This window comes from Oryzias latipes, chromosome 16, assembly GCF_053564925.1.
Source record: "Oryzias latipes strain Hd-rR chromosome 16, Olatipes_Hd-rR_3.1".
NCBI classification, from domain to species: Eukaryota; Metazoa; Chordata; class Actinopteri; order Beloniformes; family Adrianichthyidae; genus Oryzias; species Oryzias latipes.
This window is the reverse complement of record NC_136252.1, coordinates 15419108-15445524: the sequence shown is the minus strand read 5'-3', so window position 1 is coordinate 15445524 and position 26417 is coordinate 15419108. Positions and strand designations below refer to the sequence as shown.

The window sequence follows — 26417 nt, the reverse complement described above, 5'->3', positions numbered from 1 at the left end:
TTAAATCCTTGAAAAGAACAAAAAAAGTCTACCTGCTAGTGTCACTGAGTTCTCACAACCACAACTGCTGTTTCTAATTTAGCTTCTTTTTCTAATGCCTGATAAGTCTGAACAGTTTGGGCTTTGAAACTGGACTCCCATAATTTTGTCTACGTCTGCTAAATGCCTGTCTCTCATGCTCACATCCAAATGCCACTGACACAAACAGCTTTTTTCTGAGTCTCATTCTTTCCCGATGTTCCTCGTGGTGCTTCTTTGTGCTGACTTTATGGAAGACACACAGCTGTGAAATTGGAAAAAAAATTCAGGGCAAAGATCCAATCAAAGCTACTTGTTCAACATTGAGGAACCCCGTGTTTGTCAGTGTCGGGTTTGCACATCCTGATCTGATCAAAAAGATTCAGGGAAACCCCAGGTTTTCACTGTTTCCATGTTTTTCTGGTGCTTAAGTGTTCGAAGCAATGTAGTCTTTAACAGGCTTTTAAAACATGGTAAATACTAAACGTTAAAGTGAATTTCATTCACCTTTAAAAAAAAACATACATGACAAATCTTAATAAAAACTTATTTTGAATAGAGCTGAAGGGAATAGAATGATCCGCTGTGTCAACACCAGATGGTCAAAACAAAAAGAAGATTAAATATCTTTTTTTGCAATTTTGGGAGTCGGCAGGTGAGGTAAAATATTTGCTATTTTTTGTGAAACTCTATACTGTATTAGGGGCTCTCCTCCAAGAAGGTTTCTTTTAGAAAGCACTATGTTTTCAAAATAGAAGGATTATCTCTGGATTTGTCAGTCCGTCATTAAGTAGCAAAAACTAGCAAGGTGGAATTCAGTGAGAGGATCAGCTGAAAGGAGCTGGGGGTGGGGTGGGGGACTTGACTGTCGCACCAATGACCTCACTCAGATATCGGTTGAAGACCTTAGTCTGGTCATCAAGTTACCTTAAACTGAGGCACAACTCAAAAAGACTGCACTGGCAACTTAAGTTTCATTTGTTAATGATAACAACGGTCGAAGAGATTTTGCATTTAAAAAATAATAAATGTGACCAAAAAAAATTATCTTTTTGGAAATACATCAGTAAGTTAAGAACCTGAAAGTTTATTCCGCTTCACATTTCAAATTTAAATCAGTTTTATAATCGGTGCATGGTGCATTTTACTGGAAAACATTTCCATTTTGACCTAAAAAACTATGTTAAATTATATGGATTATAAAAATCACTCTCTAAATCTGACCTAAGCATGGTGCTTCTCAAGAACAGACTGTTTTATAGCAGATGTGCTTTTTTTTCTCTTGAAACCAAATTATATAAAGTACCTATTTTACAAGAGGTCAAAGGTTCTAGAACAGGGGGGTCCAAACATTTTGCAAAGAGGGCCAGATTTGGTGAGGTGAAAATAAGTGAGGGCCAACCATTCTTTGAACCCTTTTAATAACATGAAATGCAAATAAAACTTACAAGTGGATACTTTAAATTTTTTCACATAGGGCAGGAATAAATGTAAATACATTTTTTTATTTGAAGACCAGAAATCAATCAATCAATCAATCAATCAATCAATCAATCAATCAATCAATCAATCAATCAATCAATCAATCAATCAATCAATCAATCAATCAATCAATCAATCAATCAATCAATCGATCAATCAATCAATCAACCAATCAATCATGTCTGAAAAACATGTATTCATTAAATCTGGGTTGAAATGAAATGATACATATTAACTATTAAATGCTCACTGTACAAATCTAAATTTAAATCATGTGAACAGGAAAATAACACAAATAAGTTTACTTATTATTATCTCAGAAACAAAATAAATCTGTTCTTGTTTGACCCTTAAGGCTCTAACGTAGCCACAGGTGGTTGCCACTTGTTTACAGCAGCTTTTAGCCAATCAAAAATTCAAAAAATTGAGTTCTTAGAAAGTGCTGGGGTTGGTACATTTCTGATTTTATGAAGGACCCAGACGGCTGTTAGAAATTTGAATATGGGCTCCATTGTGCTCATGGGCCGGACTTTGGACATGCCTTTTCCAGAACCAGCAAGATGGCAGCACTAACAATCAAGCACATTCATCCGACCAACGCTAAACCAAACGCACTAGGGATGTGAGGATCTCTCTTACCATGTTTAGTACTGTAAGAGCGTACGTGGTTATGTTGTCATGGCCATGGTTATCCATCATCTTTCTGTCCACCACCACCAGTGTCTCCACGTTGAGCCTCTGAATGTCTCTATTCTTTGAGAGGACAGCACGCTTGTTCCTGGGAATGAACTTGTACTCGTCTGGAAGGACGTAAATGTTCTCCTCTGGAGGTTTGGGCATATCTGGGAAAACAGTTTCAAAAAGCTGAACATTTCAAATTTAGATTAGATAACCTTTTGTAGAACAGTTCTTACTGAGTGAGCAACTTTTCCCCCATGTGCTTAAGGACATGCTTCTGGTTAGAAGCTAACAGTTGACTAATGAAATACAATGAAAAACAGCTGTCCACATTTTAGACAAATATTTCCTTCCACAGCTCATCTTGTTTATTGTGAAAAGCCAAATATCCGAAACTGACTTTTTAGCTAAAAGCCAAATGCTACATTTGCTTGTTAGTGTTTCTGGCAGGTAAAAGACAACTCTGGATGATTAAATGGACTCTTCAATTTGTGACTTGAAAAAATAAACCACCCGATTATGTTTTTCTTTTCCTTTTTTGTAGTTGAGTCTGGCAGCTTTAGTGTTATGGTACTCTTAAGTAAAGTGTGAAACCTCACAGCATATTGCATGTTAGCTACTGGTACAGGGAGTCCTGATACATCCATGAGCCAAATTATGGACATTTTAGGGAAAAAAAAGTTTTTTATTTTTTTCTAAATATTACAAACAGTAAAGGTTACATAGCACCTAGGGGGTCATAAATTAGTAGTGTTTTTGTGTGTGTAAGAGATAGTATCTGGAACAAACACAAGAAAAGTATTTGGTGCACACACAAGAAAGTATCTGGTACACACACAAGAAATAAACTGGTGCGCATGACAAACTAAGTAGTCATTTGCGCACAAGAGACTTTGCAGCGTCAGTTACCTGAAAATGACAGACATTATGTGAGCTTATTGATTTTTTTTTTACCTTCTGACTTGCCTACAAAGACACTGCAGCTTTAATTGGCCTACATTACTATCATGGTTTCTCTTAATGCCACCTAAAAAGAGTTCTTGAGTCATGTGGCTTGTTTTAGCGCAGGGGATTTACCTGCTTTGATCAACTGGTGCGATGCACATGAGTTTCTTAGGTGGATTCAGGCTGGAAAATTCCATTTGTCCGAACTCAGTCTACTTAATTTGGTCCGGATCAGGTCCAGCATGCAACCAAATGTTTATGACATACAGTTTGTAGAAAAAACAGTCTCTGAAGCAATGTGCATCACGTTAAAATTTGTTTTAATGAGCCTGCATTTCTCTGACCACAGTTCAATGAGTTGCTGTGTCTCATTGTTGTGGTGTTATGGCATCTCTTTGAGAGAATTCTGTGAAGGAACTGCAAGGTAGCTTTTATGATTATGTCAGCGCCACGCAGGGTGCGTGTCGTGTTACGAGACACAAAAAGACATGTAAGAAGCATTTTCAGCTGTGTTAAAATAAGTGCTCTGATTAATAACACGACAATCGTTGCTTTTTATTTGTCCGTGGCTCATCTGTTGCTACATTTCTACTTTGTTTACATCATGTGATCATCAGCTACGGTGGCCGTTTTGTTCTGTTGATCCGCTCCGAGAACGGATTGTGTTCAGACGGAGGAATCTCAAAGCAAACCGAAACTCAGTTGGAAACGAACTGAGACCACCTCGAAAGAGTGATTCCTGGTCCTGGATCAGGGACTGCTGGTGTGTAATCAAACTTAAAAGTTGTTCCAGATTATCTGGGTCCAGTCGGAATACACCCTTATACTTTCTGGTGAGCACCAAAAACGTTCTCGCGCACCCCAGAAACCAGTATTTTTGTGTTTTAATACTAATGTTTCCCTTTTGGGGGGAAATGACTGATATATAATGTGTTTTATATGTGATTTTGGTATTATTACAGTATACTGTACCATTTATCATTCTTTAGTATTTCATCACTTTTTGTGTCTTAGATAAAATATGTATTGTTGATAGTTCATAATATTTTAACAATTTGTTCAAATCTATAAGCTTTTACGTAATAGGTTAACATGTGAGATGAGGTTAAAAATGTCTTCTTGACAAAGCAAACAAAAATTGTGATTATAGTTTCTTGGCTAAGATAAACTACAAAGGCATTGACATTTGTTTATAAAGGCAGGAAGCAGGTGAGTGACCTATGTGCTTTTTGGACCAAAGCCGCACACAGGTGTTCACTGATCTAATCTGACAGAAATGTAAGCACCAGCATGTTTTTACAGGGGACAGACGGCTGTGGTTGGCAGGGTAAGAGTGGTACAGTATCAGTTCTACCCCTGCTTGTAATCATGTAACCTCTGAGAGACAAACACTAGTAACTGATCTCGCTGTCACTGCTCTTAGAACAAACATTTGTCATGGAGCGAAAAATGAGACCCCTTTAAATCTATTAGGTGAAGTCATTCCTGAAGTCAAATCTGTCAATATAAATGAGATAATATTATTCTCCAGCTTTAAAGTATATCCATGTTGCATGAACAAAGGACCATTTCAACACTTCAACATTTCTCAGGGGTAACTTTATTGGGTCCAAGTATTGTTAATTGTTTAAAAATGTTTTCCAACTGAAACTTTTTCTAGCTAAGAAAAGTCACATTACTGAATTCCCAGTCAATTTTGGAGCTGTCAAGCCAAAACCTACAGGGCTGTTTTTCTTTTTAACGCAAAAGGTGCTAATGATGTGATAAACAGCATAAATCAACAGTTACTCTGATCCCATTAAATGTATTCTTACACCCAATTCAGCCATGGATAGAGTGAGGCTGTGCTCAACTAAGCAGTTTAATGCATATAATCCATTGCTTCTCAAATAGTGGGGCACACCTGCCAGGGGGGGCTCGCAGTATTGGCGGTTTTAGGCACAGGTAATACGGGCAATTGTCCAGGGTGCAAATTTAACGAGGGGGACGGTGGTGACAGCGGCTCAGTGCTTGGAAAAAAATCTGCGGTTGGTTTCCTATTATCTGTTCTATCACAGTTTGTAACCGTCTGAAACTGAACTGCCGTCCCTGCAGCTGCTCCTGTCTTCTGTCAAACGCGGCTGCGTGTGTGAAAAGAAAAGGGGAGGGGCAGGGGATCCAGGCTGCGAGGTGGAACGGGGCAAGCGGGGAGCTGCAAGCGCTGCCTGGATTGCGCAACACCAGGATCATCACGTGCCTTTAGATGACTCAGCTCATGCTAATAATGTCATTCTTTATGAACTATTGTAGACATTTTGATGACGTGTCTTTATTGTCCATAAATATATTCTTTGTCTGCCTGTGGTTTAGTAGGTGTCAGTATTTGACATAAAGACAGCAGGTAATGCAGTAAAACAGCTGCACTTTATGAGATCATAAATAAACGATCCATCATTTAGAAAAAAAATCAGTAAAATGTTTTTTACCTATTTCTTCAGACTAAAAACGTTAAATATATTGGTGCTGCTGTGTTAATGTTTCAGATGAATTTACATTTAATATTATTTATTGATTTAATTATTTTTTTCAGCATCAAATGGTTCAGTTGGTCAAAAATGTTTCTAATTTAAATAAGGACTGACAGATTTTTTTTTTATTTCAGGCACTTTAAGCTTCTTTTCTGTTTTAGACTAGAACAGGGTTTCTGTGTGGCAAAATAAAGTTAATATTTGTTGAAAGTGGATTTATATTGCTTTTTTCTATTTTTATTGTTAAAAGATATAATTTTAGGTTTACTTACACAATTTTTATAGATACTAACCTAATATATTGTCACCGCGCGGGTGTGTTTGTGGGGTAGGGGTGGGGGTTAGGGGGGGCGCGAAACATTTTCTTTCTCCTAGGGGGGGCCTGGCAAAAAATAATTGAGAAGCACTGATATAATCCATCTTAATCGTGTCCTGGTGGGTAACGCAGGATTAAAATCAATTTTCTGACTAAAACACTATTAGCAAAGTCTCAGATTTAGCTTTTTCTGGGTGGCCTATTTCATGTCAATATTATAAAAGCTGAAAAATGAATTGGCGGTAACCTAAATGACACAATGGAGCACATGGCTACTCTGTAGAATTTGATAAGTGCATGAATAAAACAAAAACATACAAATGGATTCGCTTTTTACATTTGCAGGGCAATTAACACTTTTAAATGGACTGAGTCGGTTTAAGTGTTCATCTGGGAGCGAACTGTGGCCAGTTTGACCAACTGCAAGATCACATTTTTAGGTCAAATTCTTATTGCTTCCGAACCCCTTTGGCTCCTCCCCACTGCTTCAATTGTAGGGGTATTTGAAGCTGTAGTGGTGTCTGAAAGTGTTTGTTTCTTAAGCAGGAGCTGTAGTGACCTAGGACTGACTATCCCTAGTTCCTGTGGCATCGAAGAGAAATGCATTTTTTCACACTTTTATATATCTTTTATATTTAAACGTCAGTATTGAGTGTTTGCTTTTGCATGACTTTTTAAAGTCATAGACCGATGTGTAATTTCCGAGCACTACGAAACGTAGACGACCGGCTGGTATTGATGACGTCATCCAGCTGTAGTGACGTCCGAATCTAAAGAAAAATGTATTCCATATCCCTGTGCTTTTTAGACAGTTTTTTTTTAAACATCCATTTATCTTGTGAACCCATGAGGCTCCTGGAGCCAATCCAGTTATATTGAGCAAAGTAGACCCTGAACAGGTAGCCAATCTGTTGCAGGGCCAGATACTCACATGCACACCTATAGGGGCAATTTAGAGGTACCAGTTAACCTATGAAGCACGTTTTTAGACTGTGGAAGAAACTATTGTAAGCATGAGGAGAACAGGCAAACTCCACACAGAAAGGTTCCAGCCAGGATTTGATCCTACTCCATAAATAACTTTAAGTTGCTATTTAAAATTTAACAAATTGATTGTCCCCCTTTTTTAGTGTTGATACATTAAAGTTTTGAAGTGCTTGTATGGCGTTTTATTCCCATTCCCTCCATCTGTAATCAGTTGCAGAAATATGCATAGATCCAAGGAGGAAAATAATTGCTAGATGGAATGAGAAAGTGCCCTTACATACATTTTTTCTTTCTCCCACAGAAGTGCTGCCTCTGCTTCTCTCCAGGTCTGTAATCACTGAGGTGATGGACGTCTCCATGCTGCTTCCGCCGGTCCAAAAGACTTGAGCTGTTAGAGCTGTTATGGCTGTGGATGCCACTTTGTTGTCTCTGCACACGTTTTTGGTGAGCGCCATCGTAGGGGGAGTTCACCTTTGAGGGACGGGGTGATAAATGTTGAAATGAATCTGCAGATCTTTTCTGAAGCGCCCGAGGCTGGTGATACATCTGCTTTAACCAGGTGACCCCATCCCTCTTGTAGAGGATGTGCGGCTGGTGAGTGACAGGTGCCGTAAAGTTTTCCCTCTCCGCGAGGCTCCGGGACACCGGTCTGAGGAAGTAGTCTGCATGTTGTGTTCGAATCAAACCTGACTGGAGAAAAAGAATAAAATAAGTAGATTAGCTTCATGAACCGTGTATTTTGGAGCCTGAAGATCTGTCTAATAATATTTCTTTCATTCTAACGTTCCACCTATTCCCTGTCAGCTATATTTCAAAATGTGACCTTTGGTCACTGCAGACCTGAACTGTCTAAACCTTTTCAGCTTAGTAATTAGCCATTTTTCTTTCAGCATCTGTTTTCCTGCTCTGGGTCAGCGTTTATCAGTAAAATCTAACAAAAAACCTGCTACAACAAACAGATTTACCAAAGGAATCCTGTTGCCCTGACAAAAGCAGGTACATTCTTGGATAATAAATCGTCCTAAGAACAGACAATTATGTTTAGGGAATATAATTTGTGTTTTAAATTCGCAGTCATCCAAATGCCTGTTCCTGTAACAAAGTCTGCACTCTTATTTTGGAATGAGAAACAACAACGAAAGATATTGAAACCTCAATGCAATCGTTGACTGTTGTATTTTTCTTCATTAATTTAACTTTTTCTATAAAGTCCCACTCTGATCAGCTTCTGATCTTTAAATTATGATTATGCCATTTTTTTTTGCCAAAATTAAACCTGTGACATAGTTTCAGCAGAGCGGAAGTAGTTCAATAGAAATTTGTGGACGGGACTGTTGGCACAGAGTAAGCCCACCCCAACATGCCATTATTCATCTGTTTACATATTCATGACTGTAGTCGTCTACAAGTAGATGCATCAGAATAGAGTGGAGCAGGAAGCTTGGGCCCCGCCCAGCATATTTTCTATGTAAAAAATAAGCTCTTTATTTTTGTCTGCTCCCAATTTGAATAAAGAAATACTCAGAAATACTCAGAAATGCAATCTTAAGCTTAATTTTTTTAAATATATCTCCTCCATCATGAGAAAAATGCTACAAGAACGTCCGTTCATATCTCGTATTTTATTTTTAATGGGTATGTTGTCATATTTTTTGCTCTAAGGCCAAGATTTAAACTGTTAAAACTTTATATATGTATATATCTCACTGAGGGTGATGGGACGCACACTACACCACTTGTTTTAACACCTTTCAATGAAAAAACTGAAGCGATGATTTCTTGGGAGCATGGGCGCTGTAATTAAGCATTTGGATTTCTGGGTGATAGAACCAGCTTTTGTGTATTTTAGAAGAGATCACTGCGTGATTATTCAAGAAGATTTCACACCTCATTTCATTCATTCTCTTCTCAATTACAATCATCGATCTTAGCCTTGCCAACAAATTAGATCATCATTAGAAATGCTGAACAAACGCTTTGACTATTGAGTTTTTCTTTAAAAAAATCTTTGTTTAAACCTTTAATCAGATTTAAGTTATTGCAGATGTGTAAGCCTGGGCTTTTATTAATGATTTAAACTGCTATGATATCAATAATTTGAAATGTTTAGATTTAAAAAATGATAAATGTTGACGGTCCTTTTTTCACCCTTACTCCTCAAGTAATAACAGATAGGAAATCAAGGATGTGTTAATTTTTGTTGAATAACACTCTCAATTAAGACTGGATTAAAAGAGAAGTGTTTGTTTCTTTCTTATCATGCAAGAGCAGAGTAAATCCCTGCACTTAACCAACGTTTAACAATTTCCCACCTTACGGAAACTAGTGTCAGAGAAAAGAGGACAACAAAAATACTGACACATTCAACAACTTTTGGAAAAGCCAAAGGGAAAAGGCTTGTGCTTGGTCTTATAGTCTTTCAGAAACCTTAAAACTTGGTTAAATAGGTAAAAAAAAAATATACAAGATATTATTGAAGAAACCTGTCCTACTATTAGCTGCTTTACTTTTGAGAGGAGCCCAACAGCTAAAGGTTCAGCTTGCAGTTTAAAAATTCAAAGAACAGCAAATAATTCTGAGGTGAGAGGGTGAAGGGGTGTGGAATAGAAAAAATGACACCATGGGATTGATGTGGAAAAAAAGCAAACAGGTTTTTTAAGACTTAATGCATTTATATTTAGCAGATGTTTTATTGTTAAGAGGTACATGGGAATCAAACACGAAGTCAAATCATTTGGATGTGTCTTTTACATGTGAGACATGCATTGTTTACTCTTCTGGTTTCAAAAGTGTAGTAGAGGGGAAGTGAAAAACACACAAAATTACAATCAAGAAACGTAAACCTAAATTTGTTGATTGCACTCTCAGGCCACTATGTTAAAGACAAAAATAAATAAAATAAAAGCTAAAGTTAGAAAAATTTGATTGTGTGCTTTGATCCCTGTAACCAAGGTGTAACAACAAGACCAATGATTGGCCGCAAAGCATGCTGGGAAACGTGACGTACTGCTATTGTTGTTATGCTACGAGCTTAAGGTAAGTGCATTAGGCGAAGCAGCCAGCTTAATCTTTCATGGAGACAATAACAGATCGACCATTCTTGCTTTTATTTTTACCCCTATTGAATGTTCACAGAGACACGGAAGTAGCGGCAGGAAGCGGCTTTTGCAGCAAGATGACGGAGGGCGTACCATTAGGATGATCATGTGAATGAACGTGAATACGATGGATGCTTTTGTGCTTTTTAAAATAAATAAATCTGTTTTCTAAACGTCCTCCGTGTCTTCAATGCAATGTAATGAGACACACACAGACAGAAATGTGAAGGTATCTGCTGTAAATCTATGAGTTAATCATTTCGAGGGAACGGGATAGTATTTCGAGGGAACGGAATAGTATTTCGAGGGAACGCAATAGTATCTTGTGGGAACGGAATAGTATTTCGTACGAACGAGATATTAATCTGAGGGAACAAGATATATTTTAATATCTTAATGTCAGGACAAGGGCTCCGTAGTTTAAGATGACAAACACCATATCTTTCTTTCTAAATCTATGTCTTTTCTATCAGTTTAGTTGATTCTCCTGTTCTAAATAAAAGGTATAAACAATAGTGATTTAGTACATGTAATTTTAATTTTCATACATCCAGTAAAAAACCAACTATATAGGAACTGTATACACATACTAGATATGAAGAAGCGTGGTTCAGTCTGTGAATCTTTGAGCTTAATTCGTGAATCAAATCGGCCACCTAACAATTCACAGCCCTACCGTTTTCCTATCTACAACTTCTACCCTGCTAGTTTCTAACCTTATTTTACCACAAGTGCCTTGAGTGTGAATTTGTGCTTTAAAAATAACTGAGATGAGTTGCATCAATGTATAGGCTTTTTAGTTGGCTTTTATTGTTGCCTTTGGAAATATGTGAAAGGAGAAATTTCTGTTGTAGAAGAAAAAAAAAATGTTGTTTGATGCAATGATGAAAAAGGTAACAATTTTATACGGCTTTCGCCCAACCGTTCTCAAACAACAGAAACAGGCTCGTTCCTTACAATCACATGTGACAACCAACGCTTTTTTCCACATGGTACCCATCCTGCTGCTAAGTAATCACAGGCAATTGTCAACATTTGGTTCCAAGTCACGGTGAGGCCTCTGACCTGAACTGTGCAGCTCTCAGCCCTCAAAACGTCAGCGCTAATAATTTATTCTGTCTGGGACGGGGATTGGAAAGGAGGATGGGCGACAGAGCTTGAAGATGTGAGCAAAAGGGAAACTCAAGAACCTTCAATTTGTGTTTCGTCATAAAGGCTTTGTGTCTGCTCAAAGAAACTACAAAAAATAATAATAAAAATAATAATAATAAACAGCATGAAGAAGACAAAAGTGTCTCATCGTAGCATATCCCTTTTCATCCAGCCTAAACTAGTTTTAAGAAAAGGTCAGGTGGACCTCTCCAATTCCAGAATTGAAAAGGCCTTCTTAGGATAAAAGGTGAAATGTCTTCAACTTAAAAAAAAAAAAAATCAGATATACCTTTATAGACTTTTTCTGTTATGTCTTATTCCAGATGAAGGGCAAACTGGAGTTCTTGAAGGTCTTAGCACCAGGAAATCAGATCACTATACTGATCTCATCTGTGATTTTGTGAAAGATACCTGTGACTCCCCAAACATTGTAAAGGTTGATGTTATTTCCACATATTTATATGCGACCAAGCACAAAAACAGATGGAAATTCATGTTAAAGATGCACATTGCTGCATTGCCCGCACGTACTTTAAGTGCGCCCAACATTGTTGTAGGTCGCACATATTAACCTATCCCTAATCATAACCATAAGCCTTCTTCGGGGTCCGTGCAGCCAAGAAAAAGTTTGGCTTCGGCCACGAGTATTGAGAAACTTCCATTCAATTTTATTTATATAGCCCAATATTACTCAATGCGCTTCATACAGGTTATTAAAGGTGAATTGACTCATTTTAAATATACTCAAAACATGTGAACTATCTGGTGTGTATATTTATAATTACTAAAAGAAAGATGAGTCAGTTTTATCTTTACATTCACAATTTCGACTCTCTAATTTGTGTCAGCATGCAGAAAAAACATGACAAGAACCTAAAACTGCCAATGTTTCGCATTCTTCAACTATAACATTTTTTTTCTAAAATATACATGTCATTTAACCGTTGTAATTAGTCGTTGTCCTCTGAGACCTAAAGTTTTTGATTGTTTTTGTTTTTTGGAGTTTGTGATTGAAGTGAAACAATGAATAGTGGTTGTAGGAACCATTTTGAGTCATTTATCCTGTGGGTGTGGCTATGTCATATTGGATATCAAATATAAATAAAGGTTGATTATCTGACCTCAGACAGCGTTGCAGTAAGAAATTACTGAATGAAAAGATATTCTGTATTGAGGATGTAAATAAAAAAGTATTGGATCACAGTGCCAAGTCTTTCGTTTTGCTTGTCGTATATGAAAATGACAGTTTAACATGTCAGCCAGGTCTATCTGGCTTCATACCTCAAGATCTAGACTTTGCTCCGATAAAGTCAAGAAATCTGAATTGTGTTTTTGCTCTGAAATGACTTTTCAGTCTCTACGTTTGATAACTAATCATACTTTAACAGCATGCATCTGCATTCCCTTAAAGCATGAGTGCACCTTAACTGGCTACTATGTTAGATTAGGTCATGCTGGTGCTTCTCCCAAATAGCCAAAGTCATCAGATTACACACCGAGCTCCACGAGGTGCAAATAGCAGTCATAAAATACTGAAAGACTACTTGGGAGGGCGCAAACAGCTGGACTCTGGAGTCAACGCATCCAGACAAGCAGCAACAGGAATAGGGGGTTGCTAGGTACAAAACAAAAAAGAAACATAAACGAAGAAAAGCATTCACTGCTTATAGGTGCACCCGAATGTGGCCAGATTCTTATAAAATCTTATCTTCAACTCATTTTAAACAGAATACAAAAATGTTAGTTTGAAATTTGACATTCTTGAGATTCTTGTTGCAGCTTGATGCAGGATTTTACTGGCAGCTTTTATGTTATTAAAAAGACCCACTGTGCATTTGCATATGCATTTTTTTACACATATATTCCACAGTGACACAAATTGACCTCAGCTGGCCTCAACTAACTGCTGTCTAATCTACTTTGTATACAAAAAAAAAGTAGAAACCATATTTGAACATTGTCAAACTGATAGAAATCCTGTTGGATCTTTTCCTGACCTGATGCTGAAAGATAAGGATGGCAACCCTCCAAGACCACACTGTGAGGTTTTCAAAGCTCTGTCACATCAGTGGACCTTCTTTCACATCTTTGTGGAAATCCCAGAGGTGGAACGAGTCTGAAGTATTCTATTCATACCACTATTTCTAACCTGGAGGCAATAAACACACCGACTTTTTTATTACAAGAGGAAAGCACATGCCCTTGTGCTGATTTGAACTGGCAACGCATTCGCAGTTTAACTCTGATGCCAAATGTAAAATTGAGCTACAAATGTGAGAACTTTTCCAAGACACACCAATAAAATACCCTATGTGAAAAACTTTTATTTTGACACAGAACAGAAAAAAATAAAAATATTCTTTCTATTTAATCTTCCGAAAAATATATATAGTAATTTTAAGTTTTATTTTTCAGGTTGCCTCACCCAGTTTTCCACAGCTTCTCTGTTTAACAGCCAAACTTTGTTATGCCCCCAAGTGTGATTGCGAACAAGGGCCATAACGTTTGATGATAGAATGAGGAAGATTTATGGTTATCATTTGAACAGTTTTATTGCTAAACTTATAGGGGAGGGCAAAAACTCACTTAACCCTTTAACGCCAGAGTAATACCTCCAGTGCCCAGCACCTTGTGCTGACATGCAACACTTCACAGTAGTGACGTGCCTACGCAAACAACGTAAATCCGCTAATGCTATAGTGGAGAAAAGCCACTTTGTGCCATTATAAAACAATGCGTTTTTTTCAAGAGTGTGCTTGCAGCATATGATGTTCACACTGGAATGGCGTTACCCAAAGTACTGCATGTAGCTACAGTTGGAAGAGGCTTGGTGGAAAATGTTGAAGTGGTGCAAATTTTGTGCATCTTGCTCTGGACTTTTTCTTTCACAGCTCTATTCAGATAAATGAAAGACCCGGCATCATAAAATTCCAGCCGGGCACAAACTGCAATTATTAATTTTCCCTCCATGATCAATTTTTTAACCTGTTGGCACGTTGCCAATACGACAGTACTAGCAGCTAAACAATTCATTTTAACAATGGCTCAGTTCCATATTTGTGGTTGCTGATTCGATTCACTTTCAATTTTGGTTTATTTCTAATGATCCGATTCACTGACCTAAACTTGAGATAAATACCTGGGTACTGAACAATGCAGGTTAAGTTTTCCAGATTCCGTGAAAGATAATTAAGCGTAAATCAAATATGTGTACAAACAAACAAGTTAACAAGAATTATTTGCAAATCTATTCAAAAGTAATGGCACTTGGTCATTTATATTGTTATAGTAAAATAAACCTTTCATGTCTCAATTCATGTGGTATTTTTCAGTTCCTATTTGATTATCGATTTATCTCATTTTAAAACGATTTTTTAAATTGTATTGGTCAATTCGATTCGATTCTGTCTCAGACAAATCAGTCTAGTTCGATTTTAGGAATAGAAATCAACTCATGGATTAATTGTAGCGACACGTAAACAGAAGCCCAAAATATGCATAGATTACGGTGATGGCAGTGTGAACATAGCTTCAGAATGAGTAGATTCAAGTAATCTCGTAAACAGTCGCAGAGTTACGGTACGCCACTGAGCGTCTGTTATTTAGGTGTCGCCGGTGACATCTCTGCTGTTAAAGGGTTACAATAAAAAAATAAATAAAACGTATATAAAAATTTTATAAAATAATGTGCAAAAATGTTCACCGGAGAAAACACAAAAACAAAACGGGGGGGGGGGGGGGCATAATGAACAAACAGCATAATGAACAAACAGATTGGCATCAACAGATCATTTTCTGTATTGTGCCAAAGGCAGATGCTCACAAGCCTATTAAAATCAACATTTAACTTTTAAAGTTGCACCAGTCCTCATGTGCTGCTTAAAGCTGCAGGCATTAGGAGTGAAAATGATTTATCCGTTTGTTCATGTTAACTGGGTTAAAGAAGCCCATTTGCTGTTAAACAAAATACACACACCGTTTGTCTCTCCTAGCTTACAAGTTCTTAGAATTTCAAAGTGTGTCCAGATGTCCACCTTCAAAACTCTATGAATTTTGGGCCAAAAGAGGTACCTTATCTTTTATTTAGAGTTTTAGTAGAGCTTAAATTCACACAAGATGTCTGTAGAGAGCAACAAAATAAGGATTTATAACCCTAGATTGAAAAATGTCTGTGCAGAACCTCTACTAAACCCAGCAATACCCTCACTCTCATAAAAGCCAGACTAGAGTGGACTATGCAGCAGCAAGGAGTCGACTCAGAGCAGGAACTGTTTTATGATCTCCCCTTCCACATGTGTGACCGTCTACAGTATCAGCCCACTTGGCAGGTGAACAATGCAGTTAGCGGGATTGGCTTGCTACTTTTATTCCACCAATTCCTTGCTTGTAAGTGAGGGACTTTTACAGTTGATCTCCCGACTTTCATCAAAAGTGGGCTGACCACAGTTGCCAGGAGTGGAGAGTTAAAAAGTCATCTTAGTTTTCACAGCATCGCGCTCCCTACAAGGGAGTTTTCAGCACTTCAAAATGCCAAGGAGAGATTAAAGAACTTACACTGGACCATTCCTCTCTATGCTTTATTTTTTAAAGCTGATCTTTCTTTTTGACGTCCCTTTGTGAGTCATTCAGAGAACTCCAATGTGATTTTTTGTTTATCATCCTCACACAAAGTGCCGGCAGTTAATTTTGTAAAAGAATGACAAAGGAAACCAAAATGTTTAAAAACACTGCTTGATTTATGAAAAATAATTGCAAATCTCATTATATTACCCCAAACAGTAGCTCATGGCATCAAAGTATCCAAGAATGCATTTATCCATCAATCCATCCATCCATCCCCCTATGGCAACGTATGGTTGCTGGAGCCTATCCCAGCTCCTGTTGGGCAACAGCGGGGTACAACCCTAAACAGGTCGCCAGTCTGTTGCCGGCAAACACATTCCGACGCTCACATGCACACCTAGTGACATTTTTTAAAGATGACAATCAATCTATAAAGTTTAATTTTGGACTCCGCCATGCAGCCCAGAAAATATTCCACTTTCTAAATGACAAAAAAGGGCAAAAACAATAACATACTTATGTGAAATGACAGACTGATTCAATTGAAATGGATCCCAAATTCAGAAAATAAATAACTGTCTACAACACAGCTGGTAGATTCACCTTTGGATAAAATGTTTGGGAAAAAAATACATTAAGCTCTCAAATGGTTTTAGCCTCTCTTTCTTTTTTTTCTCTTCTCTTTTGAGGGCTTATCTATACCAAATACAGTAATTAGATTATAAACCCCAACCATCATAATGCGAGCAGCAATACCTCTGAGAACAAATATATCTATATTTCTACCTCATCTTGCTCTCTTTTTTTTGTTCAGTTATGTTTTCTCTGACTTAGTTTCTTCTTAATGTAAATACTTGCATTGTATGTTAATATTTGTCCATTTAATGTGTTCTTAAATCTCTCTCTCTTTATCCATCTATAACAGCTACATTTTTTATTCGAGGTACCAAGAATAATCTTGATATGTTTTGCAGCTATGTACTATAATCACTCTAACAGTCAAGTGCTCCAGTGGAGGAGTGTGTACTGCTAGACTGGGCAATAGTTGGTTTAAATCCGCAGTCAGGTCATACAAAAGACTATTAAAATGCAACCTAATGCCCTCATGCTTCCCTCTTAGCATTTAGGATTCGGGGGTTAAATCACTAAAACTCTCCAGAGTGGGGCTGTGACTTCAAACTCAGCACTCCCTCAGGGGGGTGGGTCAAATGCAAGACGACCTGGTTGCAGACAGCATGGCACCCTGACATCATTAGACGGAACCCCAAGTCCAGAACCGGAAGTTCACGTCTCGTCCTCCCCGCCCTCCCCATTTCAGGCAGAAAATACACTTTTTTTTTCTCTAAAAATACTGATTAAACTGGCGTCCCTAACAGGTACTGGGTTTTTTTTTTCAGCTTAAAGTGTTAAAACCTAAACGCCGGAGATGTCTCTGTCAAAGCCTGCTTAGTTCTGACCGTTACTCCTTACGCGATCAACGTGGATCTGCTGATCGGCAGAGAAAAGTGGCTTTGCGCCGGAAAGTAACTATTCAACGCGGCTTTTCCACGATAATGCATATAAAGTGTTAAATACTGCTGCAAAGCCGTTTTTCTCCGCATCAGAATACGCTGATTCAAGATGACCTCGTTAAGGGTTGAAAAGTTACGGTGAATGAACACTGGAGCTAACGCTCCGGCGTAACAGTTTTACAAATCCGGTTCTGGCTACTTGCTGCCATCTTGTCTGCGAGCAGATCCCCATCGTCAAATTTGAAGGACAAGTTTCCCACATAGGCGTGTGAAAACTGGTCAAACCGTCTTTACCAAATTTTAAGAACAACAGAAATAAGGAGAATCTATTCTCCCTCATGAAACGGTTGTTGACACACACACTAAGGGCTTTTAGTGTAAGGTAAGAATGAAAGGCCTCATTCTAGGTACACACTATATACATTCTAAAATTTTGGAGTTGATTTTTAACTGTACTTACTGAAGCACTTTGATTAATATGAACAAGATTGAGCAGAAGAAGCAAATAAATCAATCCTTATGGATGAACTTCCCACAGATTTTGCAGCGGGAGCGGCACTCAGATGTGCTTTTAGGGACCTGAAGTTGCACAGCACAAAAATGTCTCGTCACACCACATCCATCCTCTACATTAACCTTCAGTTACAACTGCCTTTTCGGGTGGAAACGAGGCTGGGCTAATCAAAATATGCAAATTGTAGGGCCAGGCCGTTCGGTGACCCCGTACAGATAAAATGTTCATGCAGTTTTTACTATGGGGATGCTGTGAGTGACAGCATCCCCAAGCATCACCGTAAGATGTAAGATGTGTGTGTGTGCACATCTTACAAACCTCTAGATTATGGCACATGACAGCTTCACCCAAACCTCATAAGTGCGTGTAACTTACGGTATACTGACTAATCCATCGCAATTCCCTTAGCCTACCATACAGATGACAATCCTGTGTTGCATTTTCATGATGTCCAATGGAGGTGGCTGTATGAGCCTCAACAGAACTGCAAGACACACTTGCGCTCCCTTTAAGACAGGGCCAGATCTGTCTACGACCCTCCACAGGCCCAGACAACCCAAAAACCTATAGCAACCATTCGGGTCACCCCTGTGTGGATGCAAGACTGAAGTTAAAATCTCCTTTATGATTATACTTAACATTATCCAACATCGTTTCCCTTAGTGAGTTAAATTATTACTCATTAGTTCTCCAGTTCAGACTTTGTTTTTACATAGAAGTTCAGAGACTAGGTGGCATTTAGACATTGCTGAGAAATATAAGACATTTTTTAGTCTTCCCTGGGAACACCGTTATCTTATGTGGCCTTTTCTTCACATCAAATAAAGTCAAATTCCCGCTGATGCTCTTCCCTCAGTCCATCCCAGCCAGAATCCGCCGTGAGAATCGTGTTTACAATCTCTGCAACCCTGGACCTTTTTGGCTGAATCTTTTATTGGGATCTGCTTAGAGCACTACACACACACTCATGTATGCATACACACTCAAAAGAAAAAGATCCCCAGAGATGTACAAGTATTTTTCTGCTCTGAGAGGGCATTTCTCAGACACAGCAGCGGTCTTCTACTATACAAACAAAAGCAGAAAGATGGGCCATCCCCCTCTAATAACCTCAAGAGTCCATTCAGGTAAAAAAAAAATACAAATTTTCTTTTTGGGACAAATATGAAATGTTGCCAGACTTATTTGGACAAATATTTGGCTAGAATTAAATTCAATGTGCCAATTAAAAAAAGGCTGTTTTGCCTTTATGCTGCTTTGCAAAAAGGGCAGAAGTTCAATATAAGACAGCACTGTCGGATGCTGATTTTATTTATTTAGTTTTGACTTGGACAATAATAGTTATCCAATTACAATTATTTTTTAACCAAGATATTGAACAAGCACTTATAGTACCTGAAAAAAAACCAGTGAAAACGTATAAAATTACAATAAATCTGCATAAGTATGTGTGCAGATGGTTGTCAGAAAAGTGTCTGGAATTTAAAATGCAATCATTTTGCATGTTATAGCCTTGATAAAGTGCATTTCTGGGCTTAGAGTTAAGACTAGTGGTGTGGTGAACAAAGTTGGATATATACAGTATACATATTTGTTTAACTAAAGTAAACTAAATTACTTATATACAAAAGTGTAACAAGGTCTTTACACATCCTCCATATTAAAGGGTCTATATCCTGCTCTTCCTAGGCCTTTCAGAGTAAACTATATCTATGTTTATGATAATATATAACCTTTGGCACACTAAAGAACTAATTTTTAATGAAACATGAGCTATTTTTGCAGTTCATTTTCTTACCCAGGATTAAGTCGACTCAATCTCTGAGGCACTGGCTTTCGCTCCTTGTGGGTGCCGCCCATTTCATGACGTCAACCTGGAGTCAGCCTCGCCCACGAAAAAAACCAACATCCGAACTTTTTCAAAGATGGATGTGCATATAAAAGAGGAAAGTGTTTTTTCTGATCACCGCTATAGCTCCAAGGAGAAGGTGTGTAAACCTGGGGGAAATGCGTGAATGGATCAAAATACCACTATGGGGTTGTTTTTGTCAAGAATTAACATTATCATACACTTAAAAACTCAAAAAAGTTGATAAAAATCATCTCTCCTTTCTACCAGCTCCACCTCCCTGTTGGACTTTTAAAAGATTTTGTTATATAAATTTGCTTTTGGAGAAGTCTCATCTCTGTAGGAGGTGAACATGTGCTTAACTAATTTGGCTACAAGCTTTCTCAAATGACCTGGTTTCATAAAGGTTACCTAAATTGGCATCCTAATTTCCGTAACAAGAGGAAAGGATTAGGAAAACCTGGTTTGTTTAGGGTAGATTTTTTTCCACGTCTAGGAGGAAATCTATCTACAAAGGAAGGGAACATAGACAGATGTCTGTCAGATCCAGTTAAAATTGTTTTAATGCTTCAATAGTGTGTAACATGCACTCTCACACAGCATTCCTGCATTCCACATCAACCACAATCACTTCAAACATTGAGAAAGACGGGCAACGGTTGCTGCATAAAAGATAAGACAAAGTTTGGCATGAGGGATGCATCAAGAAAAATCTGTGAGTACTTCATATTTGGGGTTGTAAGCAGAGGTTACCTCAAGTTTGTCTTGCTGTGCATGTGGGTCTATTCGTTTGGCCTTGTAAAGGCCGGCCTGTGTCCATTCAGCTTTTAGTCTTTGTTGAAATCTCATAAGACACCAACTTAGCCTTCATTTTTTTGTCATAAAAGAACCCCCAACCGTTTCTGCTATCAGACATGTAAAGATGACCCAAATTCGTTTGGCTTTCGTGCTTACTAATTCCACAGGTTGTAAGGGAATTCAATCATGATCGATCTAAATGTGTCCAACTCTGAATTTAAGCCCAAATGGTCACGGGACACTGGAATTACCCTGAAGTCCTCTTGACACACAAGAAAAAAAGCATTTCAGTCATCCAATCCCTCTATCCCATTCAGATCCTTCTGCAACCTGATTCTGTGCATGTTGAGACTTACCATCCCCATGCAAGTAGACAGTGCTACTGAGGAGTTGACCCTCGACCTCAGCGACCCCTGGTAAAAGCAGAGGTCATCCTGGTGGTAAGCCCTCAGGCTCTTGGTGCTGTTCTTTCCCAGGACCTGGATGGTAAATCCAGGTGCTATCAAGCTCTCCGAGGCCTCCCACAGCTCCATGTGGAAATCCTGCCCCAAGCCGCTCAGCCGGAAGTGGACTTTTTCACTGCTGCCGCCTTTGTTCGATGACTGTGCCTCTGTAGTCAGAGATCTCCGCCTCCTTCTGCGCTCATGGTGTGAAACTCTGTGAGAGATGTACACACCTTCGTGGCTGACCTCATATGGAGCCACGATCTCGTACTCTAAAGACAAAAAATACATATATATGTAAATATTCAATTGCGAAAACTATTTAGCTCTTAATTTGTTTGACTTCTCTCAAACGCATTTATACTCAATCATGCAAAACTGTTGGACTCCATTTTTATGTGATGTGAAAGCTTTTCTCGTCAGAAAGCTGGAGAATAAAATAAAGGATTTAATGTAGGGCTGCACGATTTAAAGAAAACTCGCGATATGCGATATATATGATCCATACCGCGATGACGATATAACTTACATAAACACTTAGCAAAACAACCAAAAACCTCATTTCCATTTCAGTGCAACAGTTAAAAAATGATACCCCAACTGACCATCATCTACATAGGAGATGAACATCTAACATAAAAGAACTCCATCTGATTGGTCAACAACGTGAAGGCGTCCATCAAACTAGTCAAACGCACAAAGGGATTTATTTGATTTGTTGAATACTTCAAGCTGCCATAAGATTGTTTTAGCACATTTAAGGGAGCCATTTATTGCAATTTTTGCCTTCTGCGATGTACCTCTTGTACAGCTTGATATCGCGATAATGATAAATTTGTGATTTATTTTGCTGGCCAAATTTAATGTGATTCAATTAATCATATATTGCATGTATAAGTGCAAATATAACTATTTATGATGAGGAGTAATATAACTGCAACATTTACAAGCGTATGTGGATGTATATGGATATTTATCACTCATTTTTATTTATCTTAATTTTCAAATCAAATAAGGACTTTGTATTTTTGTCTTCTTTAGTGTTTTTCTGTTTTAATTGCTTGAAATAAATCAATTCCAAATCCAAATAAAATACTGACAAAGTGCCCTCTGTTGTTCCATTTGCAATACATACAATCTGCTTGAGCCAACTACACAATTCGATATGATTAGCTAAATGTGAATGTAAAAGCATTTTTTTCCTTTATTTTACTGGCTTTAATTCTGTAAAATTGTTGTCAGAAGACACAAAAAATATCACTAAAAATACAACAAACGTATGTTGCACTTGGAACTAAATACCTTTTTTTAATTGCCTTTCTATGCAGACAGTCACTCACTCATCCATACTCTAACAGGCTTTACGGATTAAACCAAGTCAGTGAAAACATTGATATCATGGGAAATAAGATGCAAACTGTCGGGGCAGATTTTTTCCAATTTATTTAATTCCATTCATTTTCCAAACTTTAAGTCCAGCTGCCATGACTCGGCTTCAAGACGTCCCCTGGATAATAAACAAGGGGCTTCACTGACAAAGCTTTATTTAAAGAAACAGGTCGCAGATTCTGTTGATCTGGATGTTTGACACACAGCCCAAAACATCAGGCCAGGACTCAGCATCTCCTTAAGGACAGTGGACTCTCCTTTAAGTCAATGAGGGGGAACATTCTGGACTGAGAGGTTGGATAGTCTTCAAAAAGGAGTCAAAGAGCTCATCAGTGTCTAACCAAAAACAAGAAACCATTTCTATCTCATGTACAGTTCTGTTTTGAAATCTTTGCCCGACAGACAAGGGTCCAATTCTCACCCACCACACATGAACAATAAACCATTACCCACTACAATCCAGCTCCTTAAACCAACTACTCTGCTAACCACTGACTCATTGACATTTGCATCTCCTCACATGACATTTAGTTATTTATTTTTTCACCATACAATTGAATAGGTCAATACATATTCCTTATTAGAACTGAACAAAATACTTGTACAAGAAGTGAACCACTATCTTCATCCATCCTTGTAACTGCCATAGAGAACCTCAGTATCACAGCTCTGCCTCCCGTCCATGAGCCAACAACATGGCTGCTCTCACTGCAGTCTTCTGCTCATTGTCTTTGTTTTTTGCTGAAACTTGTCAAACATCACACCTGAAACCTTCTTCCTCTTCATCTCTTTCCCACACTTAAACCCCTGCTGCCCAATCCTGGTCCTTAAGATTGACCACTGTGCCTGTTTTTCAGCTTTTCTTGCAATTCACCCTGCTGATGACTTAGATCGGGTATGTTCATTCAGTCAGAATCAGAGACACCTGAGTCAGTAGGTCATCAGACAGCAGGGCAGAGAGAACTGTAAAAAGGGAGGTGGATCTAGATAACCAGAATTAGGCAACTCAGAGTCCCACTTTTTTCTCAACCAATCGTTCCTCTTTACACACTCTTGGACTTCGTTTCACCGTTGGGCCTCCTAATGTGCTTTTGTCATTCCAGATGACACCAACCTTCCTCCCAGTTTCCCGCTGCATCCATCGAATCACATTGGAGTTCCATCTGATGTCCCAAAGCCTGTTTTAACTCCTCTCTAAAAGCTACACAAGACTTGTTCAGTTTTTAACTCCCACCTCTTGGTTTTCAGCTCTCCCCTCTTCTTCTTCATTCTCCTCACCACCAAAATCATCCTATGCACCGCCCTCCTATTGTGTCTGGTTTCACTCTCTCCAGCCACCACTTTGCAGTCATGACTCCCTTTCAAATTACAAATGTACAAATTTAACAAATTCTCCTCCCTCCACTGTTTTATGTCACCCTCTGCTTCCTGCTTCTGGAAAAATGTGTTCACCACTGCCATCTTCATTCTTTTAGTGAAGCCCGCCACTACCTATCATTCTGCAGTCCTGTTCTGAACACCAACCCTCCTCATCACTTCTGTCTGCTAAAGTCTTCCCCAATCAGTATTCCTTCTCCTCTAGCTCTCATCCAAACCTGTTCTCATCACCCCTCTCATCTTTATTTGGAAAATCCTCCTTCAGGATAACTCAAACTCCATACCTCTTTCATCCACACTATGATTTAAAAAAGTTTGAACCTGATGCTCTTTTTTTTATATCTCTTACTCTGGAACACACAGGATGTCAAAGTCCCTACATTCTAAATCACTTTAAGTCATTTCTTATTGCCTTTCCTTTTCACTTTCTGTCTATGAACACACCTTCTTCTTCTCCTACATTTGTCCAATTTTTAACCAGCATCCTGTTGTTTAACAGCGCTGGTGGCAGTCGTGTTTGACCCTCGCTACGACCAATCTGGTAAGGAAATTCTGTTCACAATTTGCATGTTTGGATTCGGCTTCATTTGAACATGCCATACCCTTCCCGATACCACTTTGGGAATTTACCTGGACTTGGGGCATAAAAGCACACAAAAGCACTGGATAGTGCTCCCTTTGTGGTTGCATTGCAAGTATTTCTGTCATAGTGCAAGATTTTTTTTCAATGGATTTGAAAAACCTTAATAATGAAAAAACCTAAAACGTTTTTCTACAAAAGGTTGTAATTATATACTAGTTCTTGGTTTTTTTTGTTTGTTTGTTTGTTTTTTGTACAATATTAGAATAGACATCTAATTTTCACAATGCTTAAGACTGGAAAGCAACAACGAAAACCAAATTGCCATGTCTTTAAATGTAATAATTTTGTTCTAAAACCTTAACATTAACTTCACTAACAACATGCCAACACACATACACACGTATGTCTACTTTAATGTCCCACTTTGACTCAAAAAGCAGCTGCAGTGACCCATAATGGACAGTATACAAACAGAGTCTGCGGGAAAAGAAAGCACACACACACACAAATTACGTCTGCTGAGCTGACACAAGATCCTGCAGTTGTTGGTTTGTTGGCTGAGTGGTTCCTGAGTTCCTATAACGCTCATAAAACAGCAGGTACTCCAAATGAAGGTTAACATACAACTATACACAATTTAAGTCCAAAATTGAAGTGTCAAAAAAAGAACACACAACAAATCTGTTAAATACACACAATCAAAAATACTAAATTACTGTTATTTAATTCTATTTTAAATTGTTTGCATATGCTTCCTTTAAAAATATCTTGCTAAAAGACTCATCAAAATAAATGATAAATAAGATTTGTTGCAGTATGAGCCGCCAAAGAGGCTGCTGACTCGGCACATGATGGATCCAAACCAACGCAGACATATTTCACACGTGTGTGCTGTGCAGTAATCACTGAGCTCTCAGTGGATGTGGCACCACTTTTTATAAAAAAAATTAATTGATTGATTTGAACTGCAAGTTAACTGACTTCTTTTGATCATTGCCTTGACAGTTAAAGAGCCAAAGAGAAGAAGAAAAAAAACTTCAATGGTGTTTCAACAAGGAACAATAAACCTTTCCTGATTTTACACACATCAGATTGAGGTCTTTGTGTCAAGTCAGCTGCAGAATCCCATCCGTGTTAGGGTGCAGCTCGCCCCCCAGCGGTAAAGAACGGTATTACAGAGAAAAGGTGATACAGTTTCAGGGATGTATACAAATGAAACTTATTCCATGATTGTGTAAAAAATAAAAATAAAAATCTCACATTACCTTGATAAATATCATATTTATGAATTTCCGGTAAAATCCACTAAGCACACAGTAGCACCGCGCGCTGCTTACCTGTGTGTGGAGGTAAATTGAGTGACTGAAGCAAAGTCGACGCGCCTCGATATTCATTAGTGTTGACCAGCAGTGCGGACTGAAAGAGAAGAAGAAAGTTCTTGAAGGAAGTTGTCAGGCGGCTCTGCGTAAATGCGCGCAGTGAACCTACCCTGCTCGGTGCGCACAGGCAAAACCAGCAGATCATAAAAACGCACAAGCGCGTCCAGCGTTTCCAGCCTGCACACGGAACGCGGGTTCCGCTCATGTCTGACGATCACCACCACTGGCACCAGCGGAGGAGGAAGACTCTGCGATCAACGATTGAAAGGAGCAACGGCTGCGGTTGTCCTGCTTGTGAGGACTGAAGCATCAATCATCTGATGCAAACTTCTTCACATCAGCCTGGGTCCCATTCATCTCCAACTTAGCGCATAGTCCAGATGCAGCGATTCGCCTGAACTCAGCCACTCTCCCCTGGCGAGTCATTTTCCCTTCTTTTTTTTCAGGCAGACAACCGACAGCCGACCCCCTCCACCTCCACCACCTTTCCAATGTGTGTGTGTGTCTCTCTCTCTACTTAGTGACCCCACACACCATTTGGACTCCCAGGATACCATTGGATTTTCTTAAATAGTCTTTTTTTTGGCAGACCTTTATGCAAAGTCAGTTAGCATGGGTTCTTATGTGTTTCCTTGGGCACACACCGTCTGAAGTTCCGTCATGAGTGTCTGCAGTGTTTTTTTTTTTTTTTACACCTGCACTGAACCTGCACCATCACTTCTGCCGGCAGGTTGGTGAGTTTGCTATAAGTAAACAAAAAAAACTTCAAGCTTTCAGGATCCTGCCTTCAAAACTCTCAGGTTCACATGTAGCTTCTCTAACTTTCAG

At 38.6% G+C, this 26417-nt stretch overlaps 1 protein-coding gene across 1 annotated transcript in view; it reads right to left on the bottom strand.

Moving 5' to 3' along the window:
• The window catches only part of adamts16 (ADAM metallopeptidase with thrombospondin type 1 motif, 16), a 66436-nt gene extending 40348 nt beyond the window's left edge, over positions 1–26088 (bottom strand). Inside the window, exons 1-5 of the mRNA XM_023964549.2 lie at positions 25699–26088; positions 25548–25626; positions 20775–21133; positions 7215–7623; positions 2140–2342 (exon numbers count right to left, since the gene is read on the bottom strand). Of these exons, the coding sequence (XP_023820317.1) occupies positions 2140–2342; positions 7215–7623; positions 20775–21133; positions 25548–25626; positions 25699–25794 (1146 nt within the window). The 5' untranslated portion in view covers positions 25795–26088. The remainder of the gene's footprint in view (positions 1–2139; positions 2343–7214; positions 7624–20774; positions 21134–25547; positions 25627–25698) is intronic.
• Between the last annotated feature and the right edge of the window lie 329 nt (positions 26089–26417).